This window comes from Taurulus bubalis (genome assembly GCF_910589615.1).
Source record: "Taurulus bubalis genome assembly, chromosome: 7".
NCBI lineage: Eukaryota > Metazoa > Chordata > Actinopteri > Perciformes > Cottidae > Taurulus > Taurulus bubalis.
This window is the reverse complement of record NC_136595.1, coordinates 3,183,225-3,208,922: the sequence shown is the minus strand read 5'-3', so window position 1 is coordinate 3,208,922 and position 25,698 is coordinate 3,183,225. Positions and strand designations below refer to the sequence as shown.

Genomic DNA, 25,698 nt, shown 5'->3' with positions numbered 1-25,698 from the left:
AAAAACGTAGTTTTTTACACGATGAAAAAAAAAATCCTTAACCGAAAGCCAAATAAAAAAGAGCCAATCAGACTTCTTCTATGGGAGGAGCCTAATCGGATTCGTTGTGTTGTCCATTTTTCCCCAGCAACAACAGACTCATTGGGTGAAAGGTCGATCCAAGTTGTATCTCCTCACTCACCAACTTTCTGGGGTCAAAAAATGTGCGCGCACACACACGCGGGCGCACATAGACACACACAGTCAATCGTTTTGTGATAATTCTGTGTGTGTGTGTGTCTAAGTCTAATGTATGATATATAAGAATGTGTGTGAAACGTTTTTTGTAGAGTTTAAAATAGAGTGTCTTGGATGTCAGCTGACCAACGTCAGTTGGCTCCTCCTGCGTTTGTATCACCGGTTGTCGTGGTGACAGCCCTGATTGGCTAACTTAAAGCAGCTATGTGACACTGTCACAGAGCGGGAGACTGGACTGTGGATTTAATGAGAAAACAACCTTTCAAACTATTGTATTTGACAGACAACCATGAATCCCATCCCATCACGAAAATAATGAAATCATGAGAAGCACAAACAGTCAGGATGTCAGCTGACCAACTGACAGTTCCTCCTGCGTGTGTGTGCGTGTGTGTCACCGTTGCCATGGTGTTCACTGAGAGGGAGACTGGACAGTTGATTTAATGAAAAAACTAACTTTCAAACTAGTGTATTTGACAGACAACCATGGATCCCATCACGAAAATAATGACATCATGAGAAGCACAAGACTTCTGAGAACGTTTCCGTCTACTTAAATATTTGTAAGGATTTATAAATGAGAGCGTAAATTCAGTTTGTAAAGTGCTCACGTTTCCGTCATGGGAGAAAATTGTGGTCCGATTTAACATGGAGGTTGATGGAGCAGTTGGCCGGTCTTCATGTCGCTTTCAGGCTTGCTGACAAAACAGTATAAATTTGTTGGATGCCACGACGCATGTGTACCACCGGCACAATATTTCCAACGTTTTCATATATAAATTATGCCTCAAAAGTCAATATTGTGGAGTGAATGGCAAAATACAAAAAGGTTGTTTAGGACACAGCTCCTCGTGCTCTAGCGATGACATCACAGCTCTAACCTGCCCCATACACACCCATTGTAAACTCTGAAATGGTTCCCACATTTTCCTAAACTTGAACAATAATTACATGAAAACTGTGCTAGCTATCAAAAAATGCCCAATTGGGCAAATAAACTCCAGACTTTTGTCAACGTTTTAAACTTTAAATCATTTCTCTACGATACATGGCGAGTCACTGTGGGCACAAAGATGTATGTTTTTTTGCTCTCTTCAGTCCGAAACCCGAGTCAAGTGAATGGGACAATTTCTCGCCGTTTTTCGCATTTTTCGGGAAAACGGGCGGTCGAATCTCTTAAAAAAGTCATTCCAGGCGATTCCCGATCGGGCCGCACGTTTTGATGTATTTTTCACGCATGTGCGGGCAATGCTGTGGGAGGAGATACGGTCCAAAGTTTGGCGGAATAAGAAGAATAATAACTAGAAATTGCATTTCCTGCTGAAAATGCGTTGGAATGCAAAAAGCTGAAGCTTAAAGCTTAAATATTTGAAAATATAGCTGAATATAGCTGAAAATAGCGGAATATCACTGAAAATAGCTATATATAGCTGAATACAGCTGAATTTAGCTGAATATAGATGAATATAGCGGAATATAGCTGAAAATAGCTAAATATAGCTAAACATAGCTGAATAAAAGAAATATGAAATTATAGAATAATAGCTGAAGGTTTTGTCAACATTTGAACATTTAAAATGTGTCTGTAGCTGAAGGTATGCAGATCCTGTACGCTTTTGAAGCTGAAGAGGATTTGAAGATTTCCTCCATCTGATCACATTCATTTTAATTTTCATAAAAAGCTTAATATTTCAAGTCAGAAATATGAAAAGGTCATTGCCATTGTGTCCTTAAGGAGCTGAACATTTTAATAGCTGAGCAGTTTCTGTCGCTGAATATATGAAGGACAAGAGATTCAAAATATGTACAGAAGAAATAGAAGATATAAAAGTTGAACGACAGATATAGAAAGAGAGAGGGAGAGAGCGAAACAGAAGAGAGAGAAAGAAAGACAAAGAGGAAGAGAGAGGGGTATAGAACGAGAGAGGTACAGAAAGAGAGGGAGAGAAAGAAAGACAGACAGAGAGAGGGAGGACAGAGAAGAAAGGAGAGAGGGGGGAGAGACAGAGCAGGAGAGAAAAAAGAGAGAGGGAGGGGTGGAGAGACATATGGGGAGACAGACAGAGCAGGAGAGAGTGAGAAGAAAGAGAGGGAGTATGGAGAGAGACAGAGAAAATAAGTGAGTTGTTATCGGGAGGAACTACAGAGAGAGAGTTGGTAGCATGTTAAGAAGCTAACATGGAGGGACTTAGGACCCAAGGGAATGTAGATATGAATATACCATACACTCAATACCCATAGTGCATTGAGAGAAGAGAGAATCATTTAATTTTCACAGAATACAGCTGAGAGCGCAGGGGGTGCTACTTACCTGACAGGGTACAAATGTTCAGTCACGGTTTCACATTCATAAAATTACACCAGCAAACTGAATGCTGGGTAAACCCCGCCCACTTATCACGTGCGCGGCCGTTTGCGCCGTTTCTCCACCAACAGCTGCAGTGTGCTGTGATTAGTTTAAACTGAAAACACCTGTGACATGAATGAGAGACTGAGTTGTTTGATCTCCATAGACTCCAGTGCGTTTGTCTTTCTCATAAAAAGCTTCATATCTCAATAACTTCAAAGGCAAGACACCAAAATAAGGATATTTTCTGAGAGATAAGACTCTTGCGAACGCGTCGATGTTGTTTGTGGGTCTCTAGGCTACACGATGTGTCTGTAGTCGCAATTTCTAAATCAGGTACGGTCGTGGGAGAGAGACATTTTTGGAGGAAGATTTAACATGGGAGCGAATGGAAGAAGAAGGAGGCCACCTCTCACATATCATCTGATTAAAACACGTCTGAATCTGTTGGATTCAAATCGACCCAAGTTTACAAAGTAAGACAAGATTTCCTACGTTTTGATGTATAAATTGTGCCCAAAGACGTAGTATTGTGGAGGAGATGGCAAAAAGCAAAATAAAAATCTAACTAATCCTCCAGGGGAACTACACTCAAGCTGTGACATCACGCACTCTAAGCGGCGCAATACACACCCATGTTAAAGGCAGAAATGGTGGGAAAAAAGCATGAAATGAAAACGCTGACAGTTAAAAAATTATAGAAGGTATCAAAATTCTGAAATTATAGAAAAATAGCTGAAGGTTTTGTCAACATTGTAAAAGTTTAAATGATGTCTTTAGCTGAACGTATGCAGAACTTGTCAGCGTTTGAAGTTGAAGAGGATTTGAAGATTTTCCCCATCCGCTCCCATTCATTTTAATTTCCATAAAAAGCTTAATAATTCAAAGATTTGAAAAGTCCGAAATATGAAAAGTCATAGCAGGAGTGTCCTTAAGTAGCTGAATATTTTAATATTTGAACGGTTTCTGTAGCTGTATATATGAAGGAGGAGATGAGGTTTGAAAAACGTACGGAAGAAATAGAATAATAAAAAAAAAATAAAAATAAGTTGAATAAAGAAGAGGATAACAATAGTTGGACTGCTGAAGCATTCCAACTAATAAGCCCGAGGAATAATATGAAGTGCGCTTTGCTATAGGGGTCTATGACCCCTGTAGCTGAAGCCACACTTAATAATAACTCTTTGTATTTCAATAGGGTCCTCTCGGGACTGACTACGTCAGTCGCTCGGACCCTAAAAAGAATCCCAGCAATTTCAATAGGGTCCTCTCGGACTGACTACGTCAGTCGCTCGGACCCTAATAATAATCCCAGCAATTTCAATAGGGTCCTCTCGAGACTGACTACGTCAGTCGCTCGGACCCTAGTAATAGGAAGAATCCCAACAATTTCAATAGGGTCCTACTCGGACTGACTACGTCAGTCGCTCGGACCCTAATTAAAGCTGCAAGCAGCTGTGAGCGGGTCCTCGCTTATCCCGGCACATTTGGGGTAGCCGGCATGTCGCCGACTCGCCCAGTTCAAACAGTACACACCGGTTTCAAGTATGAACATTTCACATACCAGTCTCTGCTTTTGGCAGGTGACAAGATTGAACATCCGCATTGATGTTGACAATTGATGTTGAAGGTTGATTGTTCACATTGATTGTTCACATTGATGTTGAAGGTGCAGCGGACGGCGCTACTTACATCTCATGGTGACTAACTTGACTAAAGGTCAGTCGCTCGGACCCTAATAATAACCCTTTGTATTTCAATAGGGTCCTACTCGGACTGACTACGTCAGTCGCTCGGACCCTAATAATAGGAAGAATCCCAGCAATTTCAATAGGGTCCTACTCGGACTGACTACGTCAGTCGCTCAGACCCTAATAAGAATGATTTGTATTTCAATAGGGTCCTCTCAGGACTGACTCTGTCAGTCGCTCGGACCCTAATAATAATAACCCTTTGTATTTCAATAGGGTCCTCTCGGGACTGACTCTGTCAGTCGCTCGGACCCTAATAATAACCCTTTGTATTTCAATAGGGTCCTACTCGGACTGACTACGTCAGTCGCTCGGACCCTAATAAGAATCCTTTGTATTTCAATAGGGTCCTACTCGGACTGACTACGTCAGTCGCTCGGACCCTAATAAGAATCCCAGCAATTTCAATAGGGTCCTCTCGGACTGACTACGTCAGTCTAATAATAATAATAATCCTTTGTATTTCAATCGGGTCCTCTCGGGACTGACTCTGTCAGTCGCTCGGACCCTAATAAGAACCCTTTGTATTTCAATAGGGTCCTACTCGGACTGACTACGTCAGTCGCTCGGTCCCTAATAAGAATCCTTTGTATTTCAATAGGGTCCTACTTGGACTGACTATGTCAGTCGCTCGGACCCTAATAAGAATCCCAGCAATTTCAATAGGGTCCTCTCGGACTGACTACGTCAGTCTAATAATAATAATAATCCTTTGTATTTCAATCGGGTCCTCTCGGGACTGACTACGTCAGTCGCTCGGACCCTAATAATAATAAGAATCCTTTGTATTTCAATAGGGTCCTACTCGGACTGACTACGTCAGTCGCTCGGACCCTAATAATAATCCCAGCAATTTCAATAGGGTCCTCTCGGACTGACTACGTCAGTCGCTCGGACCCTAATAATAATAAGAATCCTTTGTATTTCAATAGGGTCCTACTCGGACTGACTACGTCAGTCGCTCGGACCCTAATAATAATCCCAGCAATTTCAATAGGGTCCTCTCGGACTGACTACGTCAGTCGCTCGGACCCTAATAATAATAAGAATCCTTTGTATTTCAATAGGGTCCTACTCGGACTGACTACGTCAGTCGCTCGGACCCTAATAATAATAATAGCAAGAATCCCAGCAATTTCAATAGGGTCCTACTCGGATTGACTACGTCAGTCGCTCGGACCCTAATAACCCTTTGTATTTCAATAGGGTCCTCTCGGGACTGACTACGTCAGTCGCTCGGACCCTAATAAGAATCCTTTGTATTTCAATAGGGTCCTACTCGGACTGACTACGTCAGTCGCTCGGACCATAATAAGAATCCCAGCAATTTCAATAGGGTCCTCTCGGACTGACTACGTCAGTCGCTCGGACCCTAATAATAATCCCAGCAATTTCAATAGGGTCCTCTCGGACTGACTACGTCAGTCGCTCGGACCCTAATAATAATAAGAATCCTTTGTATTTCAATAGGGTCCTACTCGGACTGACTACGTCAGTCGCTCGGACCCTAATAATAATAATAGGAAGAATCCCAGCAATTTCAATAGGGTCCTACTCGGATTGACTACGTCAGTCGCTCGGACCCTAATAATCCTTTGTATTTCAATAGGGTCCTCTCGGGACTGACTACATCAGTCGCTCGGACCCTAATTAAAGCTGCGAGCAGCTGTGAGCGGATAATAACCCTTTGTATTTCAATAGGGTCCTCTCGGGACTGACTACGTCAGTCGCTCGGACCCTAATAATAAAAAGCCTTTGTATTTCAATAGGGTCCTCTCGGGACTGACTACGTCAGTCGCTCGGACCCTAATAATAACCCTTTGTATTTCAATAGGGTCCTCTCGGACTGACTACGTCAGTCGCTTGGACCCTAGTAATAACACTTTGTATTTCAATAGGGTCCTCTCGGGACTGACTACGTCAGTCGCTCGGACCCTAATAATAACCCTTTGTATTTCAATAGGGTCCTCTCGGGACTGACTACGTCAGTCGCTCGGACCCTAATAATCCTTTGTATTTCAATAGGGTCCTCTCGGGACTGACTACGTCAGTCGCTCGGACCCTAATAATCCTTTGTATTTCAATAGGGTCCTCTCGGGACTGACTACATCAGTCGCTCAGACCCTAATTAAAGCTGCGAGCAGCTGTGAGCGGATAATAACCCTTTGTATTTCAATAGGGTCCTCTCGGGACTGACTACATCAGTCGCTCTGACCCTAATTAAAGCTGCGAGCAGCTGTGAGCGGATAATAACCCTTTGTATTTCAATAGGGTCCTCTCGGGACTGACTACGTCAGTCGCTCGGACCCTAATAATAAAAAGCCTTTGTATTTCAATAGGGTCCTCTCGGGACTGACTCTGTCAGTCGCTCGACCCTAATAATAACCCTTTGTATTTCAATAGGGTCCTCTCGGACTGACTACGTCAGTCGCTCGGACCCTAATAATAACCCTTTGTATTTCAATAGGGTTCCCCTCGGGACTGACTGTCAGTCGCTCGGACCCTAAACATCCTTTGTATTACAATAGGGTCCTCTCGGGACTGACTCCGTCAGTCGCTCGGACCCTAATAAGAATCCCAGCAATTTCAATTGGGTCCTCTCGGACTGACTACATCAGTCGCTCGGACCCTAATAATGGTGCCAGAAAATGTATTTAAAATATAGGAAAATGTATAGGAAATACAGGAAATGTTTCCTGGATTTTCCGTTTTCTCATAATTTGGTATAGCAGAGCGTTCAGGTTTGGGCTATAAAATGTACACAACGCTCTGGTGAACCCCACAAAAAGTGCTTGTTGATGGTCCTTCTTGAACATCATCTTGCTTCATAATATGCCTTTTAAATAAAATAAATTGGATATTTAATGTGTCTTTTTTTTTAACAAATGGACATCTACTGTCATAGCCTGGCTAACTGAACTATATTATCTGCCAGTAATTGATAAGGTATTATGACATTCACATTGGGAAAAATAATTATAATACATGTAGTGTATTTGTGAAAAACAATACAATTATAAAATAGCTATAACTTTTAATTATTAAAAAGAAATACAAAAAAAGATTTTTTTTTCATAAAAAATGTCAATTTAAACTTTGATTCTGTTTAGGCCTGCAGAAAAGGCTTAGCAGGCCCTGACAGCCTGCCACTGGAAGATACAGCATAACTTGTAATACAGTGCAAGCCTAGATGGTCAGACGTCTCTTGATAAGGTTATTATGAACATACAAGCTCCCAATCTCCCTCGTCTTATAGCTAGCTACTCACTAAGTTAACTTGCTAAACACTGGCTATGCACTAGCCTAGACAGCATGCTAGCGTCATTAGCATGTTCGCATCGATGGCTAGCTTGATATTATAACCACCACCATGTATATACAGTACAATAGGCTATGTAGCCAGACCCAGGCATAACTTGTACATCAAGCTAGTTGACATCTGTCACACTCAGATCAAATATTTACCTTGACAGACAATCCGTTGAACTTTAAGATCTGAAGACTGAACTCGTAAACTGTTTTTTGAAAGTATTTTGAGTATTTTAAATACAAAATTACTCCACTCTAAAGTATTCTGTTACAAATTACGTTAGATTTTTTTATCGGCCCTATCAAATACAAATTACAAAATACTCAAAAGTAATTAAAATATGTATTTCAAATAGAAATAGTAATATAAATACAGTCCATCTCTGCCAGCAGTGATGCAACATCCTGTGTAAAAGGCCCTTAATGCCGTGTTCACACCAGACATTTATACATTTGTTTTCAAATGGAGGTCCCTGCTACAAGCTACCCACACTCCTACTGGAGACTAGACACTGAACATCTCTGGAACAATACCCAATTAAAGTGCAGATTCCTCAGTTTATGTTGTATTCTTCTAACCACCAAAGCTTCCCTTGTTTCTCTCTTTCAACCTTGTTTCTATTCTTCTTGCCTTCTTTTTGTCCATCAACCCCCAACCTTTGTGTAAATCCTCTACAAAAAGAAGTATGTAGTTGTATTATAATTGGTTCCCAAGCACCCATTCCAAAACTATCAGTGCAGTAGCATCTCGACTTGGAAGACAGGTCCCAGCAAAGTAAGATAAGTAGGATTACAGCCGTTGCGCAAATATGATTAATGACATGCTTATACGTACTTCTAAATATTTAGAGGTGGGGAGCATACATGGGGCAGCTCTGATAATCTTAAAATAACGAATAGAGCAACAGAGCAAGCCAGGGATACAGCTGTCAGTGAATGGACAATTAGGTACAACCAGGCAAGTCGGGACAGATTCTCGGGTAGTACAGTGGTAAAGATGCATTTGACCCTTTTGATTTAACATCCCAAAACAATCTGCTGTCTCCCACTAGACGTATATCACAGCATAACTTTATGGTCTAACTTTAAGAGCTATGCACAGGTAACTTGGTAAACGGTTTCTGTTGAGCACAAACAATTGTGTACAATATTAATGATCAAAACAAAGTTATTTCTGCATTCTTCCATTTTCTAGTTCTAGTTCTTGTTAGGGAGACACGCAATGTGAATAGGTTGAAAGAAAATAACTAATATATATATATATATATATATATATATTAGTTATAGGATTATTATTATAAAAATGTTGGTACTTGTTTTTAGGAATAACATTTTCTATAAATCCAGCAATGTATGGACAAATCCCTCTGTAAAAAATCTTCAGAATATAGATAGCAATGAAAAGAATGTTTATTTGTATTTTTATAACTGAATATCGTCTGGCGACGGTGTGTAACCCATCTTAACTCCGCTACCTGTATCAAAGACTATCTAACACAGGGGTGTCCAAACTACGGCCCATTTTTTATTGGCCCGCAGCAAGTTCTAAAAATATAATGGAGAGAAAGTCACACAAATGGCAGCTAGCCTGCTAGCTCAACTCATCGTATTTTTGCCGTCCGAACAAAACACGAGAAAATGCCACACGAGCAGCTTTGAGGTCGCTCAACTGATTCACAGCGCGACACGGGAAACCTTCTTCGACGACGATTTCATAACACAGTGCCTCCCTACAGTTGCAGGAATAATGTGCCCGGAAAAGATGCCGGAATTCAACAACGTGAGAATGTCCAGAAACACAAAGACTTGTCAGCTAACTTAAAGCATCAGGTGTCAGATAAAGCTTGAGCTTTTTAGTTGATTGCGTGTGAGAGCACAGACGCTGCTCAGCTGGTAATGCTTTTGCAGGGAGTTGACAATAACTTTGCATTACGGAGGAGTAGAATCTGATGAGTCTCAAGTGCACAACAATGGTTAAGGACATGTTTGAAGCTGTGTCAGATCCACCAGAGAAGTTCCAGCTTTCATGTCTGATGTTGAAGCTGAATACGGGACCTACTCTCTCACTCTGAGGTGTGCTGCTCAGTCACGGCTCCATGTTGCAGCAGTTTTATTCCGTGAGGTCAGAAATTGACCAGTTTCTGAAGCTGAGCTTATGAGCTGAGTGACCCTATGGTTGGCAGACCTGGCATTTCTAGTTGATCTTACTCATCATCTCAACATACTGAACAAGAGCATTCTGTGCGAAGCTCCGTCTCTTTGAGACACAACTACGTAACTTCGATGTTGCTCACTTCCCCATGCTGTCTGAAATCAGAGCAGCTTTTCCAGAGGTCAACCTTTCTGCTAAAATGGGGAAATATGTGTCTGTCATAACATCTCTCATGACAGAATTCAGTCAGTGCTTTCAATATTTTTCTGGCATTGAGAAAGAAATCAAGCTGTGGGAGAAGTGGGAGGGTCTGCATTAGAACTGATGGAAATGCAGTGTGATGATTCTCTGAAGAATCGGCATCAGCTTCTCTTCCTATACCCGACTTCTACTGGAGCTTGGAAAAGCCCAAATTTCCTCTGATGCGATTTTTTAAATATGAAATATATATTAAAGCTGCGAACAGCTGTGACTGGGCCCTCGTTTCAAGCACGTTGGGGACGCTGGCGGGTCGCCGACTCTCCCGGCCTCGAACATCCGCCTGGCAGGCGAACGTTCTCGGACGGACAAGCCGGCGACCCTTTGGCTTACCCCGACGTGCTTGAAGCGAGGGCCCAGTCACAGCTGCTCGCAGCTTTAATTTAGAGGAAGATTATATATATATATATATATATATATATATATATATATATATACATACATACATACATACATACATATATATCAGGGGTGTCAAAGCGTTTTTCACCGAGGGCCACAAACAGAAAAATATATGAAATTCTGGGCTACTCAGGTAAGGTATATGGCCAAATGAGGTCAATTATGTATATAAATATATATATATATATATATATATATATATATATATATAAAAATCACATCAGAGGAAATTTGGCCTTTTCCAAGTTCCAGTAGATGTCGGTAGGGAGAGAAACTGAAGCTGGTTCTTCAGAGATTCATCACTGCATCTCCATCAGTTCTAGTTCAGACTCTCTTCACTTCTTCTGCATCATCAAGAAGGGAGTCGAGAACAGCTTGAATTCGTTCTCAATGGCAGAAAGATCTGGGAAGCGCAGACTGAGTTCTGTCATTTGATGTGATGACAGACACATATCTCCTCTTTTTCGCAGAAAGGTTGACCTCTGGAAAATGGAATATATGTATATATATTTTATACATGTAAATATATATATATAAAAGATAAAAATATGTATTAAAAGTGATCAAAAGCTTGAGGTTTCATGGAACGGCGTGGAAGTGGTGTGACGACTATTGCATGTGGTTCGTGATCATGCAGCAAGCTGTTGTAACTCCACTGTACTTTGTCAAAACTGTTCCAAAGTTAACATGCTTTATGAGAGGCATGGCTGGAAGACTTCTGCATGCCAATATGAACTCATAGTCAGAGCGCCACCTACTGGGAAACTATGGCAATTTGAACTGGAAATGAAGGACGAAAATGAAATTGGCCGACTTCTGGTACGGTTTAGAGCATGGTCCCAAGAGAGTTATTTTTAAGTTTATATGTGGTACATATGCCTATCAAATATTGTATATCTATGTTGAACGTACTGCAAGGGCTGCTTTGTTGAATTTAGTTGAATTTACCCCTAAGAAGTTAATGGGTCCTTTTCTTTTGAACACAATGAGATACAAACAAGCTTTTGATATATTTTTATGAAATTGAACCTTTAATTATCCACAGAGAATTTTGTACAAATCGAAGCCAGTGTTTAGGAAGATTTGAGGAAAAAATAGTTTTCATCAAAATTCAAAATGGTGGAAATTCTAAGTAGGCGGACTTTAGTGCGACCATGTACTTTTTTGTAGAGCAGACACAACCGGACATGTGTGCCAAATTTCAGGTCAATTGGTGATAGGGGGCAAAAACTGTGGGCTTTCACAACTCACAGGTTGTCAAAAAAAACATGTTTTTTTAGGGGGCGCTATTTGACTTCCTGTACGGTTTAGAGCATGGTCCCAAGAGAGTTTTTTCTAAGTTTACATGTGTTACATATTCCTAGCAAGTTTCATACATGTAGGTCAACCGTAGCGCTGGGGCTGATTAATTGAATATTTGTAGGGGGCGCTATCGAGCCGAAGTTCCAGTTTTGAGTCATTCAAGTCATATCAGGCAACTACATCTTTGCCTTTAAATGTGTGTGCCAAGTTTAGTTACGTTTCGAGCATGCTTAGTCCCTCAAAAGTACCTTCGTTGTTGACCGCGAAGGATGGGGCGCCACGGCAACAGCGTTACACAAAAAATCAAAAGCTTTAAGGGCTGACATCATGAAAGTCTTATGTTTGTCTAGAAATAATTGGAAGTTGATCTGATTGACCGACTAAGAGAAGCAAGCCAAAGTATAGAAATATTTACTTCATGTTGCCATTAGGTGGCGCTATGACTCTAATTAAAAATTAGACTGCACATGTCTTCAGGCCTGGAGGCTGATCAAACATGTGAAACCTGGAAAGGATCTTATCATGTGGAGTCGAGTTACATCGGTTTATTCGGTCATGGCGAAGGATCGAACTTCTGCGATGGACCGACGCTACGCCGTTCAACGGATCCTTACAATCTTCAAGGTGATGCATTACCAATGTCTTAAGTCTGTTTCAACGCATTTTGAGAGGGATCTGAATAATCTGTGAGGAGCACGGTGTACAAGTAGAAAACATGTAACTTCCTGTTGCCTCTAGGTGGCGCTATGACTAGGATGACAATTGATCATATCAATCGTGTGTAATCTCTAGGAGGAGTTCGTCAGAATACAACGCCTGAAAACAAGGAAAATGCCAAAATTGAGCGGTTCACTGCAGCGCCCTCTAGTGTTTGAATATTATGAAACAATTTGTGTACGTTAAGGGACACGATGTTGACATATGCTACAAAGTTTGTGAAGATAGGCCAAGTAATTAGGAAGTTATGTGTATTGACACATTGAGCCACGCCCCTAAGAGGTTAATTGGTTAATAACTTCTGAACGCAATGAGATATCAACACGGTTGACAATACCGTTTGATTACATTGAGCCAATGATGATTCACAGAAAATTTCGTAAGAAACGGACCCAGCGTTTAGGAGGAATGGGCAAAAATGTGTTTTTTACAAAATTCAAAATGGCGGAAAATCTAATTAGGCGCATTTTAATTTCACGGATGAGTTTTTTGTAGAGCAGTCCCACCCGGACATGTGTGTAAAATTTCAAGTCAATCGGTCAAAGTTCGCAAAAACGGTGGGCTTTCAGCCTAAAGGGGGCGCTATAGAGACATTTTCTCAGACTTTTGGTCGACACCCAAATTATATTAAAATTTTCGCCGAGTCTGATGGGTGTGCAAAGTTTGAAGAATGTAGGTTTATCCCAAGCACCTCTTTTCCATGCAAATAGGTCGGGAATAAGAATAATAATAATAATAATACTTCGCATTTCAATAGGTCCTCGATCTGACTACGTCAGTACTCGGGCCCTAATAATAATACTTCGCATTTCAATAGGTCCTCGATCTGACTTCGTCAGTACTCGGGCCCTAATAATAATACTTCGCATTTCAATAGGTCCTCGATCTGACTACGTCAGTACTCGGGCCCTAATAATAATAATACTTCGCATTTCAATAGGTCCTCGATCTGACTACGTCAGTACTTGGGCCCTAATAATAATACTTCGCATTTCAATAGGTCCTCGATCTGACTACGTCAGTACTCGGGCCCTAATAATAATACTTCGCATTTCAATAGGTCCTCGATCTGACTACGTCAGTACTCGGGCCCTAATAATATATTTTAAAAGTGTATCTCTCTCTCTCTCTCTCTCTCTCTAGATATACTATATAGATATACTATATATATATATATATATTTCTTATATTTTTCTGTTTGTGGCTCTCCGTGAAACAAGTTTGGACATCCCTGATCGAACGTCAGCAGAATGCTCATCTCTATGTGTGTGTGCTGTGTGAGAAACTGTCTGGGTGCAAGGTAGCACTGAAAAAATGCTATGGAATTTCATTGATTTAGAGTGCAGAGTGGATAGACCAATGCAATGATTTATTTGGCATGGTGGATAGATGGTGAAAGTGGGGAATCTAAACTAATAATAATAAACAAATAGTGGGTGGGATTTGAACTCATGGCTGCTCCTCTAGTGACAGCAGCACTGACTGGCTATTCATGACCGATAAGCATGACGTCTGAGCATCAGGTTCATATCAACCATATTCCTTACAGAACGCAGTATTAGAGCTGCTTGCTATAAGTATGAAAGACTCAAAGCCCAACTGAATGGATGAATTTGATAGCAGAAGCAGCACATATTGTCTGACTTGTCTCCTTTTTCTGTGAAAAGATATTTCATTCAAAATAAGTAACTTTTACTTTTCACGTTTTCCAGATACCTAGTGGCAGCGGATCGTTAAGGCCAACTGGGGACACCTGGGCCCACTATTCAATAACATATCTTTTGTTGACATTTTTCATAGTGTGTCTCCTTGTTGTGTCCTGAGAGATTCATTACAGCTGAATGCCACAGGTAGACTGGGCCATGCCTTCTAATTAGTTAGTTAGCAGGGGGATCAAGGGACATTGTACTGTACGATCTGTTCCCTTGTGACCTCTTGTACCTGCCTAGGTGTCTTGAAAGATCATGAATCTTTCCTGAGGATGGATGACTAATCTAGACACGCATACAAATACTGTACAGCGTGACCTGAAGAGACAAAGAGGCAGATTTTAATGAGGAAAATGAGAGGGTGGAGAGATATGCAGTGCTCGCTGATGATGAAAGAGGATATTAAGAGGTGATCGAAGGAGAATGACTAAGGTGGGGAGATAGAGATGTAGTGCTTAGGGGAGAAAGAGAAGAACAAGAAAAGGAGGAGGCGGTGGTGAAGGCAGAGGAAGGACATGAGAGAAAGTGACGATGAGATGTATTTTTTTTCTTTTTCAAAAGGCAAAAGTTTTCAAAGTTGAAAGAGATGGTGAAAGTTGAGAAGAAGTTGTCTGCGAGGGCTGAACATATCTGCAAAACACCCCCAGGTTGAAATAAAGAAACAGTTTGGGAGGCTGAATCATTCAGCTGATATAGCCTACTTAATCAGGAGAATGGCCAATGCAGATTGTGTGTGTGAATGTGAAGTGTGGGATGGGTGAGAGTGTAGTTATTTTAATTTAGATCATATTGAGAGTGGCTGCTTCCCCCTCACAGAATATGTGATATACTTTAAAGAACATTCAAAGTCTCGCCATTTCTTGTGATTATGTTTCTCTAATTATTGTGTTAACTATTGTGTCAATCTGTTATAAGGAGCAAGAATGTGTAGATAGATGAATGAAAGCCGAGCACAAAGATGGAGACGCGTGAGGAGAATAAGGAGCTGAAAAGGGCAAAGTGGAGCTAATTTAGAAACATTAATGGATGTAGAATAAGCGTGGTATAGGTGAAGAAGTCAATACTGTGTTGGGGAAATTCTTCTCTGCATTTGACCCATCCCTGGATAGGGAGCGGTGGGCTGCCCTGTGAGGTGCCCGGGGAGCAGTTGGGGATTCAGTGTCTTGCCCAGGGACACTTCGACATGTGAGCTATGGGGGGACTGGGGGTTGAGCCGGCTACCTTGTGGTTGCGGGACGACCAATCATCCCCCTGAGCTCCTTGATATGAAAACTGGTATGAAAACTGGTATGAAAACTGGGTATGAAAATAAAATAACTACCTTGACAGAAACATTTGTATAAACAGGAATGTGTTCATATGATATATTATGGTGTTATTTATCTAATAATATTTAAATATTTATCTCTTCTACTGTAGGGGACTAATAGAATATATACGGGGCCCCTTTTGCGACAAGGGGCACCAGGAAGTAAATGTTTGTTATGACTGTTGGGATGGAAATAAACGGCCACAAGGTACGGCCAAAGAGAATACTTGCCTCTTTGTTTGTTTCCACGCTCCTACATTGGTGACCCTGACCTCTATTGGACGTTTCCAGAGAGAAGATGACGACGCAGTCAGTTTCACTCAAACTGCCGGAGTTCTGGGAGGCGCAAGCATCGGCGTTTGCTCAAACGGAAGCACAGTTCGCTCTCAAAGACATTACAGCGGACGCTACAAAGTATTATTATGTCGTGGAAGGCCCTCGGCAGTTTGACAGCAGGCAGAGTGGTGAGCATTCTGAAAGATCCGCCAGAGAGGGACAAGTACGTTGTTTTGAAAGGCCTGCCGGTTGTTTTCGCTGAGCATCCTTGGCGACAGCAAGCCGTCGGAGCTAATGGACACAATTTAAGCTGTGCTAGGAAGATACAAGCCAGACTTTCTGTTTACGGAACTCTTTCTGCAGCAGCTATCGCTGCAGGTGCGGACCGCGGGCAACACCGCGATCACCGACTGTCAGGAGTTAGCTGAGGAGTTTGATACGTTTTTTCTGGCTGGCCAACAAAGCTAACATGGCTGCGGTGAGACCGGCTCAAGCCAGGGGGAGATGACGGTTGTCGCCGCAGCGGCAGAGATCTACCGGCCTGTGTTATTACCACGCAAGGACGTTTCCGGGCGGTGCTTTCTCTGCGACACAGGGGCGCAGAGGAGCGTGGTGCCTGCATTGCGGGTGGACATCAAGACAGCCGGGCAGGCCCCCCCCCCCCCCCCCCCCACGGTGCCTGGAGCTGTGGTTTATGGGGAAGCGTTTCAGCTGGGACTTTGTCACCAAAATTGCCATTGCCTTACTGGGCGCGGATTTCCTATGCCCTTATGTATTATTGGTGGACGTCAAGGGCGCCCGTGTGGGGATTACCACCGGCTCAACGAAGCAACAGTCCCGGACCGCTATCCGGTTCCACATATTCTAGACATTTCTGCCCACACGGATACCGTGGTGTTTTTCGAAAGTGGACCTGGTGCGAGGTTACCACCGCTGGACGTTCCCAAGTGGTGGGAAGTGGCGGTGATCACTCTGTTCGGCCTGTTCGAGTTCCTGAGGATGCCGTTTGGCCTAAAAAATGCAGCACAGACTTTCCAGCACCTGATGGACACTGTACTTAGCCTTTTTTGTTTGTCTACCTGGACGACATCCTGGTTGCCAGTTCATCAAGGGCCGAGGATATGTCTCACCTCTGGATTTTGTTTGACCTGGGCCCTATTTCTCGTACCTGGCTAAACAAAGTCAAGCAAATGTCCTAATCTCCAGCTTAAATTAGCGAGATGATTGACATCAAGACATCAGTCTTTCCAGGGCCGTCACCGGGGCTGTCCAGTTGTGATTGGACTATAACAATATGGCCAGGGAGCAGGTTGCAGACCCGGGCGTTTGGTAATTGAGGACAGCAGAGACGGGGCTGCGGTTGGAGGACGTTCCATTTGGGGTTGGAGGACGTCTCAGAAGTTGGTGGCAGCGAAGTTCGTCTGGCACGAGCTGAAAAAGGATGTGCGAATGTAAGCCGGGACTTGTGCGTTGCCAGTGCGCCAAGGTCCACGTCACATAAAACGCAGTTCTCGGTGCCAGAGAGGAGGTTTGATCACGTGAATGTGGACTTAGTAGGTCCTTTGGCCCAATCCCGTGGTTTCACACATCTCCTCACAATGGTAGACCGAACCACTCGCTGGCCAGAAGCTGTTCCATTGTCATCAACAACGGCGGATGAGGTGGCTCTGGCTTTTATTTCGACCTGGGTCGACAGCTGACGTCTCCTCGGACTGAGGCCCACAGTTTTATCAGAGCTTTGGAATGCAATTGCAGGAAGCCTAGGGGTGAAGCTCCATCGCACAAAGCCTACCACCTGCAAGCTAATGGTTTATGCAAGCAGTTCCATCGCTCTATGAAAGCTGCTCTCCAGGCAAGCCTCAAAGACAGCGATTGGGTGGACGGGCTTCTGTGGGTCATGTCGGCCCTTAGGACAGCCCCCAAGGATGATCTGCAGGCTTCATCTGCCGAGCTTGTTTATGGACAGCCGCTGGCGGTCCTGGCAGAGTTTATCCCCAAAGTCACAGACCATTGGTCTGCGACCCAGCAGCGGGAAACACTCATGGAAAAAGCCAGGCTGTTCAAACCGGTGCCCACGTCGCAGCACCTTCCACAGTCGTACGTCCCGTCCAGCCTCAAGACAGCGGAGTATGTGTTTGTTCGCCAGTACTGCCACCGGGGAACCTTTCAACCCCCCTACGTCGGGCCGTTTCACGTTCTGGAGACCGGAGACAAAATCTGCAAGATCGACATGGGCGGCCGGCTGGAATACTTGTCAGTTGACCGCCTTAAACCGGCCCACCTGGACCAGCCAGCGTGGGTGGCCTTGTGCCCTCCCACCTCCCCAATACAAGACCCGGAGGGGTCCTTCAACGGGGGTCCTGCCTCCGGCCCCAGAGACACGGGCTGGTCGATTGATTCGGGTCCCGAGACAGACATTAACAGTTTTTTGGGGACTAGTTGAATTCTGGGGAAGGGCATGTAGGGGACTAATGGGACCGAATACACAGGGCTTCTTTAAGAGAAGGGGCGTAACCCTGGTGACGAGGGGGGTTAAAGGGCACCAGGAAGTGGATGTTTGTTATGATTGTTGGGATACAAGGTACGGCCAAAGAGAATACTTGCCTCTTCGTTTGTTTCCACGCTACTACACTACGATATATTAGCAAAAGTCTCACAGACATCTGTTTTTTTGAGACAATAGCAAAGCAATAACGACTGTGGGGTTCTGTTTGGCTACTCTTTTATCTCACGTTTTCATTATTAAGTTGATGTAAAACTGCCTAGTATCCTAATTACTCAAAAGGTTATTGTTGGATATTGCAGGTTACTCTCAATATCTAAGATATGCCGTAGTAGTAGAGGTAATTGAGAAGTTTGCGGCAATATAAGTGTTATTAGTAGTAGTTATATTGCTACTTACACTGTCCATCTGCGATGACTTGCAGTGGTGTTATCAGTAGTGCGCTAGCTAGCAACAGTAATACTTACTCTTTGAATATCTGAAGTGAGTTGCAGCAATGTTGGAGAAGCTGTAGCTCGGAGAGTCTCCGTCCCTCTTACTGGAGAGTTTAGACTGATGTAGGCCACTGCACTGCTCTGTAGGATAACACTGTTATCCTAAAGGGAACACACACACGCATACAAAGAGGTTGTTATCATCACACTCCCATGATATTCATAACTGTATAATTGTTGTCATCACACCCATCATCATTATCTCAAGTCCACTGAAATAGTATTTCGCTGTTCTTAAGATTACATTGGTCGCAGTTTTTTCTTCTATCCTTGTCATGTAATTTAGTCTAATTAAAAACCATCAGTTTAAAACCTACATTTTTATTTATTTTGACAGTTTTATGAAGTATGCATAGGAATCAGGGTTTTTGTACAGATCCAGATGTTTTTTATTCTAATTAATGTATTCTTCAAGTCAGCCAGACTGTAACAGACTCATGTGGGATATAGTCGGATTGCAGCCATGGTTGTTATTCTGGGAGAATAGAGAAGGAACACCCACTGTTTTGATTGACTCTCGTTTTTCTCCTTGTAATTCTTAATTGTGGCCACTTTCATTTGAAAAATGATGTACAAGGTTCAGTCAAATTCCATTTAGCCAGTATTCACACAGTGTCTGAACAAGCTGCTGCAAGGACCCACCTATTCTCTTCACGTTAAGATTTGATTGCCAGCCGGCTTACTGCTATGAAGTCCTAGCAGTAGCATATCAAAAAATAAAAAGTTTTTTCTATGTTTATGGTGATCCTTGTATAACTTCTGAACCATAAGCTGACATTTGATAAAACGATGATCTGCTTGCTGACCTTTCCCCACTCATGGGACCCAATGTTCCCCAGGGCCGAGCCTCCCCATGAGCAAAACACAGTGGTACGGTCTGACACCCATCCAAGTTTAGTCTGCTCGGTCAGCGCAGCGATGAGTTGATTCAGAATGGCTGAAGGCCCGCCTCCTCGGTCGCTGTCATGGCGACTGCCAACCAGCACATATCGATCTGAAAACAGATTTTTGGTTGCAGGTGAATATTGCTTCTGTACTATAATATCATATTTATGTATGTATGGGCCACATTTATTAAATCAAAAACAAACTACAGTTACAAGCACAACGATCATTTGATGTTGAACAGCCATGAGGGCTGCAGTTCTTGTCAAAGCAGAGTAGTGCTGCTTGTGAATACCCCTCATTTCCACTAGGGGTCGGAGTTTTGTCAGCTGACTCTTCTTTGTCTTGCAGGATGTTGATCGTCAGCTGATGAGCCACACCTGAGAATTGTATTCCAGGTGTAAAAGCTCACAACCTGAGTATGAACCTTTGCTGACATGGTTGCTGTTCAATTTTATTTGCTTCAGGCATTTTTTCACACATCCTGACATTACTGTTTCTCCGTGTTTGTTTTGTATAATTTATTAATTTGTCTGGTCTCCCATTTTTGTTGCAGCCTTTGAGCCAGGATGTAATTTGCAAGCTGGTAATTATGGTAATTCCAGTTCTGTGTGCATTTGGTAGCTGGAATTCTGTAAAGAGAAAGTATCTGTCTAGCTGCAGGCAATATGCTTTCAGATACAGCATTGGTGCTTTTATTTACATCAACATTTGATGTGTACTCTGGGCCAGGAGTTGGACCTGATTTCTTGCTGACCACATTCCACACTGTACATCAGTGGTTCCCAAACTTTTTCTGTCAATCTGTCCTTTGATGATATGGAACATTATAAGCCACTCAACCGCACCCGACCCCAACCACCCAAATGGGTCGTACCTTCTTTCGTTTTTCTTTCTAAAATAGGTACATATTACCTCACTTTACCACTTCACAGTACTGTAAAAATAGCAAAAATAAAATCCATTTAGTGCTTTCAGCCATTACATTATTGAATATATTTTCAAGTAAAATTAACTTCAAATGTTGAAATTGAAGTTAAGAACAGTGCAACAACTTACATTTCCCATTTAACAGTAGGTTTTTAAAACTAAATTAGTGTGCAAGAAAATAAAAAATCCTACATATAGAAATGATGACTGGTCAAAGTCAAGATGTGCAAGTTAACACAGGGCTTTATCTGTATAGATCACATTCCTATTCATGTAAATTGATTTCTGACATTAATTTGAAAACAAAATTAACTTAATTTATCTGTAAGTGCAAACAACATATATTTCCCCACAGTTAACAAGAAACAAGAAAATAACATATCCAGCATGATTAATGTGGATTTACTTTGTTCAGATTGCTTTTAATAAAAGCTTTTTGTGACATGTAAGAATGTCACAATTTAGTTTACCCAACTCTTAAGTTCTTTAAAACTGAATTATAAACAAGATGTGCAAGCTCTTTCTCTCCGGTTTTGCCGCTTGCCGTTCTGTACCATGAGCCGCTCTGGGGGCGTGGTTGGAACATGTCGGTTCCACTTGATTTATTTTTCTTTTCATAGGTGCAACCATATGATATAGTGCCCTATCTTTAAAAGTAGCTTGCAGCATTTGTTATTTTATTTTACATTGTTTCACCGGTGTGTCTGTGTTGGTGATGAAGCCGCACACAGCTCGGTGGATTTCATCGACTCCTCTGATGACTGCCGCTTTCAGCGCTACTAGAGGATGACCAGTAGCCAGTTTGATTCAACAATGGCGTTGTTGAGATGCTCCACCCGATGCTGCACCCGTGATCGCTGACAAGATGTCAGCGATCACGGGTGCAGCATCTCAACACAGAATCTCACACTATGGCTCAGTGGTTAGCATGCCCGTCTTTCAATCAGAGGTTTGGTGGTTTGAGCCCCGGATCAGTTAGTCCATGTTGATGTGTCCTTGTGCAAGACACTTAACCTCAAATTGCTCTCCGTTGCTGTGTCTACGGTGTGTAGGAAAAATGGACGTCGCTAAATGTAATGGATGGCTTTTGCAACACAGCAGCACAAATGGGTCAGGGGTGAAAAAGGTGAGAAGGATATTACCCCTCTAGGGGTGTCCGGGGGCATGCTCCCCCGTAAGAAAAATTGTAATATTCCATATTTTAAAGCATCAATCTGATGCATTTTGAGATGCATTTTTTGCCAACCTGGGGAGAGCTGAAGAAACTTAACTTCAGCCATGAGTCAAAAAATATTATGGCCTCCTTTCTAAGTATTATCCAAGCCATTTCATGCTGTCACTGGGTCTAACATTTACAGTCAGACCTGCAAACTCATAAGGGGTGAAAAAGGTGACACCAGCGGGGCGGGGGGGGGGGCAGTGACGGGTGAGTCAGTGCCGAACAGCGTCACTCATCGAGAAGCTGACAAACTATGATCATTATGGGTTTTAATTCTTCTTTTGTCAATACCTAAGTGTACATATACTGTATATACACACACACACACTACCGTTCAAAAGTTTGGGGTCGCCCAGACAAATGTTCAGTTTCTTCGCAATATCTCGCATGGAATAGTCTTCATTTCTAAGAACAAGAACAGACTGGCGAGTTTCACATGAAAGTTCTCTTTTTCTGGCCATTTTGAGAGTACAATGGAACCCACACATGTGATGCTATGCATCCAGTGCATCCAGAAAGCCAGTTGTAAAGCTTCTCTCACCAGCATAACTGTTTTAAGTTGTGCTAACATAATTGCACAAGGGTTTTCTAATCATCCATTAGTCTTCTATGCGATGAGCAAACACAATGTACCATTAGAACACTGAGTGATAGTTGCTGGAAATGGGCCTCTATACACCTATGTAGATATTTCATTAACAACCAGATGTTTCTACCTAGAATAGTAATTTACCACATTGACAATGTATAGTGTATTACTGATTAATGTAATGTTATCTAAAAAACAGTGCTTTTCTTTGAAAAATAAGGACATTTCTAAGTGACCCCAAACTTTTGAACGGTAGTGTGTGTGTGTATATATATTTTGTAGATTTAATACTTACAATATGCAATACTGCTATACTATACTGAATATTGTTTTGCTGCTACTACATTTCACTTCATAATATTACACTTATATGCCATAATATGTATAATGTACCAGCCTTTTTATTTGACCATATTATGTCATACTGTTATACCACTTTACTTTGAGGAGACGTCACTGTTAGTCTAGAACAGGGGTCAGCAACCTTTCGTATCCAAAGAGCCATTTTGACCTTTTTCCACCAAAAAAGAATTGTCTGGAGCCGCAAAAATTATTTGATATCACAGCTTCTGAAGTTTTAAACATAGTCATATTATATATACAAAAAACTATAGTTTGTTGTATTTATGAAGTTATAGAACAAGAATAAAGACTTTTTTTTTTACATTGTATTGCTATTTTATCTGTTTATAACTATCAAAAAAAATAGTCATGTGTCGGCTACATTAAGGTTAATTAAAACTACAACTATGCAGACCTTCAGTACTATCTATATTTGTGGTATACATGTGGTAGAGTGTTTGCCCTGTAACTGCAAGGCAGCAGGTTCGGTACCTGTCCTCTTCAGTGAGTTTTACATTTTAAACGCATATCTTTTGCTACGTTTACACTGAGCGTCCTCCTCACTAGAGCACCGCAAACGGATGACGGATCCGTTTTTACTAACGGACGCCTCAGTGTCTCATGAGCTGACACAGAACCAGCAGCAGTAGTGGAGTTTGGAGACGTGATCCACTTCCTGAAATATATCTACTTTACTCAGTTTGCTGCAGCAGTTGAGTAATCGCTCTTCTGCACGCGAGGGCGGGGCTCTGAATCACGAGTAGCAGCTGCAGGGGCGGAGGCTTGACAGCGACGTGATGCACATTTTAGTGAAAGAAATATGTAAACATTTATTTTTATTTTCAGTGACCCAATATCACCTAGAACTCCAAGATAAGAGGACTTCCCTTTTAAAAGTTTTTCCACTGGGCAAAAAAAAAAAAAAAGTTGTCTTTCTTTTTTCTTCTTTTTTTTGTCAAAGCCTCAGGGAGCCGCAACAGACGGGCTAAAGAGCCGCATGCGGCTCCGGAGCCGCAGGTTGCCGACCCCTGGTCTAGAACACTGAATAATGTTTCCACCAGTAAACCTGAACATGCACACCTCTCTCTGTGTGACAGCGATTATAACCGCATAACTCTATAGATTATAATTAACTAGAGGATACACTTTTTCCTACACGTAGATCTTAAACCCTTAATTATAAACAGTAGCCCGGCCACCCTACGGAGGAAACTCATTTCGGTTTTTTTATTAAAATAAAAGTTGGATAAAATCTCCATTGTCCTCTCCTTATATGTAGTGAGGTGTCGGTAGGTAGAACTAACAGTGCCGCTGACTTGCCACTCTCCTGTCTGACGTCACACGCTGCCACGGACTCTCCGCTGCCAGTAATCTCACTCGCAGTCTCTCCAACAACGTTATCTAACGTGTTAGCAAGGTGACTAGTTTGCCATTAAAAAACTGGTGGGAGGGAAATGAAGCCGCTGTAGACATCTTAACGCTGATTGGCCAAGACTCGACACGTCAAAGGTCTTCTATTGCTAAGATGATCACAACCTCAGTTTTTTTTCTGTGTCCCACTCCAATCTCAGAAACGGCGGACAATTGACGCCCCCCTCTCTCCCAAAAACAAAAACTCTTCGGATCTACACCATTCACGTAGGTTACCTATTTTGGTTTCAAAACGGCGAATTTCGCCGAAAGGTGAGGGATTTTCATGTCTGACTTCAATCAATCATAAATATTGTGTTTTACATCTGATTGCCTCAAGACCTTATGATATACTCCACACTAGGCATTTAAACATATACAATTGCTGATTCCGGTCTCGTTAATTCTAGCCAGACGTCAGTCATCTGGATAAATGCGCGCGCCCGCTCTTTCTTCAGAAGGGATAATAATCGAGCACTGACAACACGATGTTCAGTACAATGGCAAATAAACACAAAGGAACCTCTTTTTATTTTTCTGATGAGAAGCAGGAGATGAACATGAACGCATATGAGGAAGTCAATACCATAATCATTCACAGCAAACGCGTTGCGAATATTCCAAAGTTTTTGCAACACTGTTGCCGTGAAAGCAACTTTAACAGCACCCCCGCTGAGAGACATAAGCGTCGCAAATATATCAGTTAAATGCGTCAGTGTTGGGAAAATGTATCGGCTAATTTGAAGTGCTTCATCACCCAAATCAATCAGATTATATTTACGAATAAATATATACTTATGAGGATATATGTACTGTATGCACGTATGAATCATGTACTATATATGTGTATATGAGTTTGAATATGTGTATGGGCGGATCAGCATGTATGTATTCATAATCAGAAATTCAATCAATTGAAGCAGTGAAAATAAATTTGTGTGATTCTCTGTATTCTCATCACGATCACCTTAATCATGTTCTACAATAATGATATGTATGGTGTACTAATAGCACTGTCATATAATTATGAATGCTTTCAGTTCAATACAGTAATAATAAAGTCAATTATGGACATTTTATTTTTTGAAATTGTACTTTTTTCAGTTAAAAATGTTTTTATACATTTCCCCCTTTACCTGAATATTATATTGCTTCAAGTGGTCAAATTACTTTAATTAAAACATGTTTAAATTGTCATAGTGACTTGAAGAAAGAGGAACATTTAAAATGTTGTATGTTCAATTTTTTTTTTTTACAAACTAAAAACAAAATGTTAAATTTGTATTTAAAATGCTGAAAGTATTCAAATAAATGGCTTTTGTTTAAAAAACTGCGTCTTCATTTTACAGTATGTAATTATTTTACAGTATTCATTTCCAGTATTAAAATGAATAAAGTGATGCATTTTTCAGTAGTCTGGTGTACACCTCACACTTTTATAAGGTTTTACAAGCTCGATGTCTCAGGGCCGTCCTTAGCACATGCTGTGCTAGAGACCAACGCGCCAGAGTCCCTGTGATAGTCATTACCGGGCTAAACAATTTTTGGCTTTGGGAA

At 41.9% G+C, this 25,698-nt stretch overlaps 1 protein-coding gene across 1 annotated transcript in view; it reads right to left on the bottom strand.

The window, feature by feature from the left end:
• naaladl2 (N-acetylated alpha-linked acidic dipeptidase like 2) overlaps window positions 1-25,698 on the bottom strand; it is a gene marked incomplete at both ends in the record, with an annotated part of 281,105 nt that overhangs the window by 112,256 nt on the left and 143,151 nt on the right. The window contains 2 exons of the mRNA XM_079221477.1: window positions 18,740-18,868; window positions 19,573-19,760. Coding sequence (XP_079077603.1) covers window positions 18,740-18,868; window positions 19,573-19,760 — 317 coding nt within the window. The remainder of the gene's footprint in view (window positions 1-18,739; window positions 18,869-19,572; window positions 19,761-25,698) is intronic.